The 12,854-nt window shown below is 33.9% G+C and overlaps 1 protein-coding gene across 8 annotated transcripts in view; it reads left to right on the forward strand.

The window, feature by feature from the left end:
• The window catches only part of VPS13A (vacuolar protein sorting 13 homolog A), a 253,659-nt gene that overhangs the window by 198,708 nt on the left and 42,097 nt on the right, over nt 1-12,854 (forward strand). For all 8 annotated transcript variants that reach the window (XR_014135928.1, XM_081790878.1, XM_081790879.1 and 5 more), the window contains 6 exons: nt 3,986-4,218; nt 7,435-7,588; nt 8,194-8,340; nt 8,540-8,621; nt 9,489-9,558; nt 10,373-10,478. Coding sequence is in view for 7 of the 8 variants with exons in the window: in XM_081790878.1 (XP_081647004.1) it covers nt 3,986-4,218; nt 7,435-7,588; nt 8,194-8,340; nt 8,540-8,621; nt 9,489-9,558; nt 10,373-10,478 (792 nt within the window). In the remaining variant the exon portion in view is untranslated. The remainder of the gene's footprint in view (nt 1-3,985; nt 4,219-7,434; nt 7,589-8,193; nt 8,341-8,539; nt 8,622-9,488; nt 9,559-10,372; nt 10,479-12,854) is intronic.

Here is a 12,854-nt window from a genome sequence, read left to right on the forward strand (position 1 = left end):
GATCTAAAGCAGGCTCTGTGCTGACAGGCTGACAGCGGTGAGCCCAATGTGGGACTTGAACTCCTGAACCACAACATCATGACTTGAGCCAAAGTTGGACACTCCACTGACTGAGCCACCCAGGTGCCCCGTCCAGTTATTTATTTATTTAAGTTTATTTTGAGAGAGATCAAGGGAGAGAGCATGAGCAGGAGTGGGGCAGAGAGGAGATAGAAAATCCCAAGCAGGCTTTGTGCCATCAATGCACAAACCATGAGATCATGACCTGAGCTGAGTTAAGGAGTTGGATGTTTAACCAACTGAGCCACCCAGGCTTCTCCCCTACTCCTTGTTTTTAAAGTTTATTTATTAACAATCCATTTAAATTAACTCATGTTTTCCTTTTTTTGATTTTTCATTCCAACCGATATCTCCATGTTTCCATTTGTGTTCATTTTTCTTCTTTGAGTATTTTTCTGATGCAGGTCAACAGCTGACAAATTCTCTTTCAGTTTCATTTGTCTGGAAATGTCTTTATTTTGGCCCTCCCCCCCTTTTTTTTTGATGGGATATTTTTGCTGGATGTCAGATTTCAAGGTTGGCCTTTCTGTTTTTTCTTCACCTAAGGACTCCAGTATTATGTAAATGTTAGACCTTTTTACCATCTCCCTTGTGATTTTCATGTTACGTTCTATATTGCTTCATCCTTTTGTCTGACCTTCAGTATGGATATTTTTTCCAACCTATTTTTGTACTTCTCTTGCAATGTCTAGACTCTTGAAGTCATCCATTGAATTAATTTTATTCATTGAAATGATCAGTTCTAGGATTTTTGCTGTGGAAGTTTTTTGTTTCAAAATTCTCTATCTTGTTACATAATTCCTTGATTATGTTAATCATAACTACTTGAAAGCCTATCTGGTTGATCTCTTGTGGATGCTTTTAAATTTTCTCCTTTTTTCTTAGTTTTCACTCCTATCTATTCTTTATGCATGTTTAATTTTGTCTGTGTGCTGGACGTAGACAATTTAAGGCTCTGTACAGTGTTAGCTTTTTCTTGAGAAGCTATGGTTTTGCCTTTGTCAGGCGGCTAGTCTAGGAGGAGATTACCATACTCTAAGTGGGGGTTGAAGTGATTTGCATCTAGTCTTCAGTCCTTGAAAGGACTGGTCTACTTTGAGTTTACCCTGCTGCCTAGAATATAGCCCCTGGGGGACTCAACTAAAAGCGTAAGCTGTTGACCCCCCTTTTTTTTCTTTTTTTTTTCTTTTTTTTGGTGTGTCTGTACTCCAGTTTTAGTCTCTGCATTTCTATGAGGCTTCACAGTATTTTTCTCATTTTAACTTCTCAGTGTCTGCTTCTACTTATAGAAATGGCAGTTGACTTTTTGAGAAAGCAAGTCCAAATATAAAATTCATTTTTATTACCTTTCCTTCTCTTGCAGATCTTAATTCTCACTCCCTTGGTAGCTTTTATGTCTTTTCAGACATGTTTTCCTTTTTATATTTTGTCTGGCAAAAAGCCCTTGTTCTTAGCAAGAGGGTTGGGCCAAGACCACCTGCTCATCAATTTCTAAGGCAGTAAGTTATAGTAATTTTTCAAAATTAAACTTGTTAGTGTATGGGAATGTCATGGCCTTTTGTGTATTGATTTTTGTATCCCGAAAACTCACTAAATTATTAACATTGATTACTTGTTTTTTATTTTTCTATATGGACAGTCATACACAAATAACAAGGGTTTTGTTTTTCCTTTTTTAATCTTTTCATTTTTAATTTCTTTTTGCCTTACTGGACTGGCCAGGATCTTTGTATACTATTGAAGTGGTGTTTGCACATATTTTTGCCTTCTATCTTACCTTAAATTACATGCCTTCAACATTTCACCTTTAAATATAATCTTTACCAAAATTTGGTATTTCCTTTTTTGGAGGACAGTTTGATAAGAGGTTTAAAAAGAACTTCTCAGGGCACCTAGGTGGTTCAGTTGGTTAAGTGTCTGACTTTGGCTCAGATCATGATCTCACAGTTCATAAATTCAAACCCTGCCTCAGGCTCTCTGTTGTCAGCTCACACCCTGCTTTGGATCCTCTGTCCCCTTCTCTCTCTGTCCTTCCCCTGCTTGCTCATGTGCATGCTTTCTCTTTCTCAAAAATAAAAATGAACATGAAAAAAAAATTCTCATCTCCTCTTTGTTTACTAAAGGTTTTTATTATGATTGGATTTTGAATTTTATAAAATGCTTTCTTCCAAATAGGTGCTATTTTATTTGCATAACATTTTCTTCTTGCTTTAGACATCCATCTTGAATCACTTTTTGTCAGTATTTCATTCCTCCTGTAGAATGTCCTTGAGTGAGTACTTGTTGATGGTGAAAGGTAGTAGTTACTGTCTCTAGGCATTTTTATTTTGTGCTCTTATGTTCACTGAAGGATATTTTTGCTGAGTAAGGAGTTCTGGGTTGAGTGTTATTTTCTCTTAGCATATTAATACATTTTTCCATTATCTTATGTGTTTCTGTTGTGTCCAGCATAGGTTTTGTTTTGTTTTGCCTTGTTTTTTGTTTAATGTATTTGAGATGTCTGCCTATAATTGACCTAATTTTAATTTTTTTATTCCTGGGTATTAGAATTTATTCAGGAAAAAATACTGTATTTTTATATAAATAATCTCATTTGACCCCTTAGCACTTTTGCATATTTATATCATAGTGATAGCTAAAGTTTATAAAGGTATATCTGAAACCCACTACAGAAAATTTGGAAATTTGGACTTCAGAATTATTTGGAAATAAATTAGTTTTCTTATTTCTCAATGTAGTTTTAATGCTATATGTTTTATTTTAGAAAGTATTATAAGTAGATGGACTCTTCCTGAGTATTGACTTCATGGTAACGCCAGTTTTTACTATCAGTGCATTATAACATGAATGTGTACATACTATGTGTTCTGCCCCCCCTCCATCTGTGGGGATTACATTCCAAGACCCCCAGTGGGTGCTTGAAACCACTGCTCATACCAAACCCTGTATAAACCATGTTTTTCCTAGGTATATAGGCCTATGACAAAATTTAATTTACAAATTAAGCACAGTAAGAGATTAACAGCATAAACTAGTAAAATGAAACAATTATTTACTGTAATAAAAGTCATATGAATGTGGTCCCTCTCTCTCTCAAAATATCTTGTGCTCTACTTCTTATGATGATGTGAGATGATAAAATACATACATGATACAATGAAATGGAAGATGTAGGCAGTGTAACATAGTATTAGATTACTGCTATTGACCTTCTGACCATATGTCAGAAGGAGAATCATCTGCTTCTAATACACGGTTGACCACAGGTAACTGAAACTGTGGAAAGCAAAGCCACAGAGAAGGGGGACTACTGTATATTAAAATCTCCTGTTAATCAGAATATTCACTAGAATACTGACTAGAAATTCATGGCTCACTGTTAATTATTAGAATTTGCTGTATTCATCTTGTCATTGAACCTCAAGACCCTGATAACAACACAGTGCTTATGTATAAGGGCCTCCTGCAGAATTAACCCTGTGATGAATATCTCTGCTTTGTAGAGCATGCAACTGAAGTCTCAGGCATTTTTTATCCTATTTCATTCAGCTCGGTAAGGAAATACAAATTTCTGACTGAACAACTTGTTAACATATAACACATTGATTAATCTTAAAGCAGAGAAAATAATACTTTTTGTTATTGATTAGCCTGTAAGGAAGACTGTTTAGATTTTATTAAGATGTTCAAAGAATAGTTGATCTATCTTCTTGATTAATAACTTCATGATAATAATGACAGGAGCTAACATCAAATGATTTTAATTATGTAAATTTCCAAATGTTACACAATATTAATTCATTTAGTTTATTCAGTTCTTTGAAAGAGCTGCTGTCACCATTCTCATTTTTCAGTTGTAGAATCTAGATTTCCTGTTGGTTAAGAGCAAACTCTAATTTTTTATTTTTTGGTTGTTTTGTTTTAGGATATGATGACACCTATAAATTTGGGGAAAAAGACCATTTATTTAGTTTCATTCTTTGAAGGCTTACAGCGCATTATTTTATTCACTGAAGATCCAAGGGTATTTAAAGCAACATATGAAAGTGAGAAAGCAGAGTTAGCGGAGCAAGAAATTGTGTTGGCCTTACAAGATGTTGGAATTTCCCTCGTCAACAATTACACAAAGCAAGAAGTAGCCTATATTGGCATTACAAGGTTAGATGCATTAAAATTTGGATAAAATTAAATGATTAGTTCTTAATAAGAATGGTGACTGTGAAACCTAAAATAATGTAAAGTTTTGTAAAAATGCTTTTGAGATTATTTTCTTTACCTTTTGTGATAAAGATATATCAGAAATCACTTTTATAAATCCTGTATTATGTTGATGATTCTCTCACCTTTCCAAAAAGTTATATTTATTTAGCTTATCAAAGGTATACCTTATGTAACGTCATAAGGAAGAATTTAATTTTCCATTACCACCCACCACAGTGTAAGATACAGGATAGATCCTCCATAAATAGTTGTTGGAGGAATAAAGCCAATCACTTTTTAATTTGACCTTGACACTTTAAGATATAATACAGTGATACTGAATTTATCATTTCCCCTGTAAGTCATCTTAGAGTAAAACTTATTCTTTCCTTTATTCCTTTAATATTCCTGTTCATAAGTACCTCAAGTAAAATTAATCTGTATATATTTGTATATATTAGTGCCTGATTTGAGAGCATTTCTAGATTTCCAGCAGGAAAGTGTAGTTTTGACCTTGACTTAAACTCTCAAGTAAACATACACATTAAAGGTAATTGGTACAGATTTAAATTTGTTTTTCTATATAAATTCATCTAGAAATGCCCTTGATTTTTCAATGAATGGAATCCATGCCATTTAAAAAGGAATATTAAAAACTATTTTCTTAAGAATTTTTATTCCCCAAAAATGTGTTTATTTGTTAAGTGCTGTGCTACATTGTGTGAATGCAAAGGGGGATAATACATGATTCTACCATTCTGCTTAAGTGAATACAAATTTTAGAGGGAATTGATAGAATTATTAAATAACTTACATACTTAAACAGGGTGAAGTAACTTTAGAATGTTTCTATTCTGTACACAGGTCTCTCAGCAATTTTTCAGTAAATTATTTGTTCCATGCTCTCTTAGATTACTGTTTCACACTTTGTCTTGTTTTAAAACCCCATTCTCTCTCTCATCTTGCTGCTTTGTATCCCATTTCACTGAGAAAATTAATGAAAAGGAAACTTCCAGCGACCTAACCCTCCAAAAATCACAGCTTCCTACCCATGAGCATTTCTTCCCCATGTCCTATACCAACATCTTCTCCACAGTAATTATACTAATACATGTGCTACTATTTAAAAATGTTTCAACTTTGCACTCTTTTCCATTTCTTTTTGCCTTCTTGAGGCATTGATCCAGCAATTCTCTTCTTTCTCCTATGTAATAATTTTTGGGTCTCTATTGGATTATTCCCATCAGTATTAGTTACTTCAAATTAAAAAATTCTCTTGAGCCTACTTTCCCTGCTACCTACTGTGCATTTCTTGCTTTCCATTTATAGCCAAACTCGTCAAAAGTGTCATCTGGTAGAAAAAAAAAAAAAAAAAAAAAAGAGTGTAATATACTCATTATTTCCTAATTCGTTTTTTACCCATTTTTTTAAGCACTGCCAACAGGATTTTACTTTCAACACACCATGAAACTGATCTTGTCAAGATCACCAGAGACCTATGTATTGCCAGGTCCAGTGTAATTCCCAGTCCTCTTGTTGCTTAAGTTTGTAACACACAGATCCCTTTTCTCTCTCTCTCTCTCTTTTATTAATGTGGTTTAAAAACTTTTTTTTTTTCATTTATTTATTTTGAGAGAGAGGGAGGGAATGCAAATGGGGGAGGGGCAGAGAGAGAGAATCCCAAGCAGTCTCTGCGCTGTCAGCCTGGAGTCTGACATGGGGCTCCATCTCATGAATTGTGAGATCATGACATGAGCCGGAATCAAGACTCAGTCGCTTAACGGACTGAGCACCCAGGCGCCCCAAATGTGGTTTTATTAAAGCACAGAAAGAACTGCCACACAGATCCCTTCTTGAGAGTTTTCTTTGACTTGACTTCCAGGATACCTCCCCATCCTTGTTTTTCTTTCTTTGCCAGAATTTTCCATCTCATGTGTTGATTCCTGGTTTTCTCAACTGCTTGATATTGGGTTCCCTGAAGCTCTCGGACATGAGTCCTTTTCTCTGTTTCATATACCGCATATATGCCAAAAATTTGAGCAATATTGTATATATCTTTAACCAGACATTTGTCCTGAACTCCACGCTTGTATATCCACTGCCTACACAAAATAGCTACTCTTACATCTAAGAGACTTCTTTAAACTTCATATGTGTAAAACCTAACTCCTGATGTCCTTTTACGAAAACCTCCTTCCCCATTGGAATCAATGACTACCTCCCTCTAGTTATTCAGGTCAAAAGCTGTGGGATCATCTTTGATTCTTCTCTGTATCTCACACCCCATACCTATGTAATAATACAGTAATTACAAGTTCTGTGCTGACTCTACCTTCAAAATAGACACAGAGTCGTTCAGACTGGTCAAGTTTTTACTGCCTCACTGTTCCACCCTAGGTAGAGCCATCACCATTTTTCTCCTGGTTTATTCCATTAAACTCCTAACAAGCTTCCAGCTTCTAACCTTTACTCCTATCCTTTCGCCCTCTGTCCCAACACACATTGTATTCTTTACAAAGTTTAAGTCAGATGATGTTGCTGATCTCATCATCTTTCAATTATTTCCTAATTTCAGAATAAAACTCAAAGTTTTTACAGTGTCTTACAAGGCTTTACATTCAAAGTCTATAATCTGTGAGGCTTTATATCACGTGGCTTCCCACCATCTGTCTTATTTCCTCTTCCACTCTTAATGGTCCCTCTCCCTGAAATGCTCTGCTCTGTTGTCTGCTGGATAATTCCCTTACCTCCTGTAAGGTTGCTGAAGTCTCATCTTCTCAGTGACACCCCCCAGTGACCATGCTGTTTTACTACTGGCATATCCCAGTACTCCACATCCATCTCACCCTGTCTACTTACTCTTTTTTCAAAAGCATTTCACCTCTTACTAGTTAAAATATTCTAACTTATTATATTTACTATTGTCTGTCACTCAGTTATGATAAAGCTCCAGTATGCAAAGATGTTTACTGATAATATCCCTGCCACCTAGAATAGTGTCTTAGTAAAAGTCTAAGTACTAATAGAATGAATTTGTATTTTTAAACTTGTAGTGTGTTTGCATATAACTGAGGATATTGTAAAATTTTACTGAAAGTTTTGGAACTCATGTAATAAACCAGCTACAATGGAAATGTTTATAAATGAGTACCATGATTTTTGCTTTCATATAAGTTCTGATGTGGTTTGGGAGACAAAGCCCAAGAAGAAGGCAAGATGGAAGCCAATGAGTATAAAGCATACTGAGAAGTTAGAAAAAGAATTTAAGGAATATACTGAATCTTCACCTTCAGAAGATAAGGTTATTGAGTTGGACACTAACATTCCGGTAATATTTTTAAGTAATGATGTGCGGTTTTAATTTGTACCTGTTGTAAATAGATGAATCACTTTTGATTTTTTTTAAGTTGATTTATTTATTTTGAGAGAGAGTGCGGGAGGGGCAGGGAGAGAACTCACAAATCGACTGTGAGATCATGACCTGAGCCAAAACCAAGAGTCGGACTCCTAACCGACTGAACCACCCTGGCACCCCTCACTAGTGAATTTTTAAGGAAAGTCTGGTTTCCTTACAAAACAATTAATTATACCATACATACTTTATATAAAATACTTTAAAGGGAAAGTTGTCTATATTAGCAACTCATACTTTTAAGAAGCCAATATGTTATTTTAGTTACTTGTTAAATTTTTTTTTCTTTTATCATTTTTTAGTAAATTTACATAAAAAGTGATACAATAAAAAGTGAATATTTTTTGTGAATTGTATTTAAAGATCCAACCTAAACCTAATCAAATTGCAAATATCTAATCAACTATGTAGCCTATTACTTTAGTTAATATTATCTTAAAGTTTTTGGTACAAATTTCGGATTTTAATCAGTTTATGAATTCAGAGAAATTGTATTTTGGGGGGGGGGGCATGTTTTTCAGGTTCGCTTCACACCTAGTGGCACTAACATGAAAATTCTGCAACCACATGTAATAGCTATACGAAGAAATTATCTTCCAGCATTAAAAGTAGAATATAGCACATCTGCACATCAGTCATCATTTAGAATTCAAATTTACAGAATACAGGTGAGTCTGAAAAGATACTCAAATTATGTTCATAAGGAACATAGCAATAAACCAAATGTGTTCCCATGGTCTCTCTAGTACTTTGATTTCAGTGTTGAACTAGACTGCTGATTCCTTCTACTTATTAAATCCTGTTATTCTAGTCAAGTTCTATAATTAACATGTTAATATACCAACCTGGTTTTTTTTATTTTCATAGATCCAAAACCAGATACATGGTGCTATATTTCCTTTTGTGTTTTATCCGATTAAACCTCCCAAGTCGGTCACTATGGATTCAGGTTTGTTTGTATTTTAAATTGCAATGAAATTGTTTGTATTAGCTGTATGGTTTATTTTACTATAAAAATATGAAATGAAACCATTCTCAAGTTTAGTTTCTATGGGATCATTAGAAAATTAAATAGCATGGAAAAGGAACAACAGGTACTCAATTAAGGTCAACACAATATTGAATTCTGAAGAAAAGATTAATTAGAAACATTTAAATATTTAGAAATATTACTTAAAAAATGGATTGCTGGTTTGTAAACCTCTGATCTAAAAACCAATAGGATCTCTGAATAAATTTTGAAGGAATTTAAATTCAGAGTGGTTTCCAGCCATGAAAACTGTCCTGTATTCTCCAGCTCAGTGTGATGACAAGTCCTTTGTTCCATTCTCTTCCCCTTCACTTCTGTCTTTTCTATCCCTCGTACCCTCACTTTGTCTTTGCTACCCCTGCCCTTGCCTTCCAACCCCTGCCTCCACACCACTGGCTTTGAACTCTCTAAGGTGGTATTCATAATCTTCTTGGAAGCTTTTGACCATTGTACATGCCCAAGCCCCTCCACCCAGAAGTCCAGGACGAGACCCTGAAATCTGTGTTTTCACAGTGTTTGCCTTGTGATTCTAATGCATACTTCTACTTTAAAATCACTCACTAATTTAAAGGATTAGTTATCCTGAAAGTGAATACAGATAACTTAAAAAGAAATCCTAGAGTCTGAAATTAAGACTGTAATGGATCTTGCAAATAGTAATTTTAATTGATACTCATAATTTAGTAAATAATTTAGGTCTCCATTGTAATGTGTATTAAATTGCAAGAAAGTGCTTATCTTTCGCTTAAAGCATCGTGGGATTAATCCTATTTATTACTTCTGCAGCTCCAAAACCCTTCACAGATGTCAGTATTGTTATGAGATCTGCAGGCCATTCCCAGATTTCGCGTATTAAGTAAGTGTCTTAATATATTTCTTGTGTGTTTATTTAATGTTTCAATTTAAATATGTGAGCTAATTGTACTCTTTTAAAAAAAATTCAGATGAGTCAAATGTTTAAATGCAAAATACTAAATTATACAGGTCATTAGGAAAAATCTATTTTATAATTTTGGAGAGTCAGAGGCTGTGAATGAAATATACTTAGGTATTAACTGTGAGTATTTTGCTACTTTATCATTTGTTTTCTGATAGGTTTTCTTTAATTACTGCATATCATTTTAGAAAAAAGAAAGAAAATAGTATCTTAAAATTAAGTCACTCTCCAGTCTAAGAAGTAGAACATTGAGAGAAACATCCATCTGTATTTACTCTCCTATTTCTTGTGTTCTCCATCCTATCAACCAAGAACTATCTTCATCCCTTTTTAAAATATAATTCTATTAAATATATGTATTTAAATATTCTTCTTTGTGTTCCCTTTTTTTCCTAATTAAAAAATTTTTTTTCAAACTGAACATAGACTTTTGGGGACCGGATTTTTTCATTCAACTTATTACTAAATTTTATTATTTTCTGTGTAGGTAGAGTTTATTATCACTAATGTATAATATTGTGTATGACTGTATAGCACAATTTACTTGCCAGTTTTTTCTCTATAGGCATTTTTACATTTTGAGTTTGTTGCTGTTATGTGTTGCCGTGATTTTTTTCATTCATCTAGAAAAACCTCAGTTTCAACATTCTAATAGTTATCTAATGCTTTTTTCTAGCTAATTTTCTTAGTGCACTTAATCAATGATTTTATGTTTTCTGCTTTGTAATAATAGGTACTTCAAGGTGTTGATCCAAGAAATGGATCTCAGGTTAGATCTTGGGTTTGTCTATGCTTTAGCAGAACTTATGACAGAAGCAGAAGTGACTGAAAAAACAGAGGTAAGTCTTAAAATGATAGCATTGATGGGAAGGGTTCGGGAAGAGGAAGACTAAAAAATTATAAATTCTTGATGTATTAATATGGTTTTAATCCACTGGTAGGTAAAGTGGTAGAACTCACATTTTCAGATTGTAGATGACGTGTAAGACAAGTTAAAATAGCCTGTTTAAGGTGTGTTAGCAAACAGGAGGAAATGTTTTAAGCCAGTAATAGTGACTAGCTAGTAGTCATGTTCACATCACTGTTTTTTCCTATTTTATTTTCCTTGGTTACTTTTGTTTTAATTAGTAACTGAGAAATTTGGGTGTGACCAGGATATTCTGCAAAGGAAAAGGTAAAAATAAAAGGTGGTATGTTACTTGTGACTGATAGACTATAAAATCACAGTGATAGAGTAGATCATATATGATCTCTTCTTCAGCTGTCTTCATAAGAATTCTGAAGATAAGACAAATTATATGGATAAAAGAAAATATACTTTTTTTCTTTTAATAGCAATTTATTGAGATATAGTTCACGTACCATATATTTTAATCAAAGTGTACAGTTCAGTGACTTTTAATATATTTACAGAATTGTACAGCCAGCATTACTATCTCATTCCAGAACATTTTCATCATCCCAAAAAGAAACCATGCCAGTCCCATACAACCACTAATAATATACTTCCAGTCTGTTGGTTTTCTTACTCTAGATATTTCATATTAATAGAACCATACACTGCGTAGTTATTTGGAAGGGAGGGGCTGCTTTCACTTAGCATGATGTTGACAAGGTTCATTCAGGTTGTAGCATCTATCAGTACTTCTGGCCAACGAATACTCTGTTGTTATAGATGCATTCCATATTGTATATAGCCAGTGCTCTGTGGATATGCCACATTTTGTTAATCCATTCATCAGGTAGGGACATTTGTGCTGTTTCCACATTTAGGCTATTATGAATAATACTGCTGTGAATATTTGTGTACAAGTTAAAATCATATAAAATGTATGATTCTAATTTCAGTGTCATCATCAACACTTGTTATTATCTGTCCTTTGAATTCTAGCCATCGTAGTAGATGTGAAGTATATCTTTGTAATTTTGATTTGCATATACCGGATGAGTAATGACTGAACATCTTTTGATGTGTTGATTGATCATTTACATATCTTCTTTGGAGAAATGTCTTTCAGATTTTTTGCCTGTTATTAAATAGGTTGGCTCCTTATTATCAAATTGTAAAAGTTCTTTATATATTCTGAATACAAGTTCTATATCAGATCTATGATTTGCAAATACTTTGACTGTATGTTCAGTTATACTTTCCTAATGTCTTTTCAAGTACAAAAGTTTAATATTAATGAAGTCTGAATTCTCTTGTTGTTGCTCATGTTTTTGGTGTCATCTTTAAGAGTCCTTTGTGAAATTCAAGATTATTAAGGTAATAAAGATTTAGCCCTATGTTCTAAGCATTATTTACAATCAGGTCTTTCATATATTTTGAGTTAATTTTTGTACGTGGTATAAGAGTCCAGGATCACCAGTCTTTTGCATTTGGCTCTTCAATTGTTCCAATACCATTTGTTGAAAGACTATTCCTTCCTCATTAATGGTCTTGGTACCCTTGTCAAAAATCAGTTGATCATAAATATATGGTTTTATTCCATTGCTCTCTAAGTCCATCTTTGTGCCAATACTGCACTGTCCTGATTATTATTGTTTTGTAGTAAGTTTTGAAATTGAAAATTATGAATCCTCCTACTTTCTTCTTTTTCAAGATTGTTTTGACTATTTAGGGTCCTTTTGCAATTCCGCATGAATTTGAGAGTGAGCTGGACAATTTCTTTGGAGAAGTCATCTGGGGGCTTGACAGGGATTACATTGAATCTATATACTAGCCTTAGGGTTTTGACATCTTAACATTATTAAGTCTTGCAGTCTTTTTTTTTTTTTTTATTTTTTTTAATGTTTATTTATTATTAGAGAGACAGAGCATGAGCATGGGAGGGGCAGAGAGAGAGGGAGACACAGAATCTGAAGCAGGCTCCAGGCTCCGAGCTGTTAGCACAGAACCTGATGCGGGGCTCGAACTCACAAGTTGTGAGATCATGACCTGAGCCAAAGTCGGTCGCTTAACCGACTGAGCCACCCAGGCACCCCCGAGTCTTACAGTCTTTAAACACTGAATGTCTTCTATGTAATGTAGATTTACTTTCTTTCAACACCGTTGTATGATTTTCAGAGCGTAAATTTGGCTTTTGTTATATTCATTATTGAATATTTCTTTTCTTATAGCATGAACAAAATTGTTTTCTTAATTTCATTTTGGTTTGTTCATTGCAAGTGTATGGAAATACACTTAATGTTTTTATACTGATCTTGTATTCCGC

This window comes from Panthera onca, chromosome D4, assembly GCF_046562875.1.
Source record: "Panthera onca isolate mPanOnc1 chromosome D4, mPanOnc1 haplotype 2, whole genome shotgun sequence".
NCBI lineage: Eukaryota > Metazoa > Chordata > Mammalia > Carnivora > Felidae > Panthera > Panthera onca.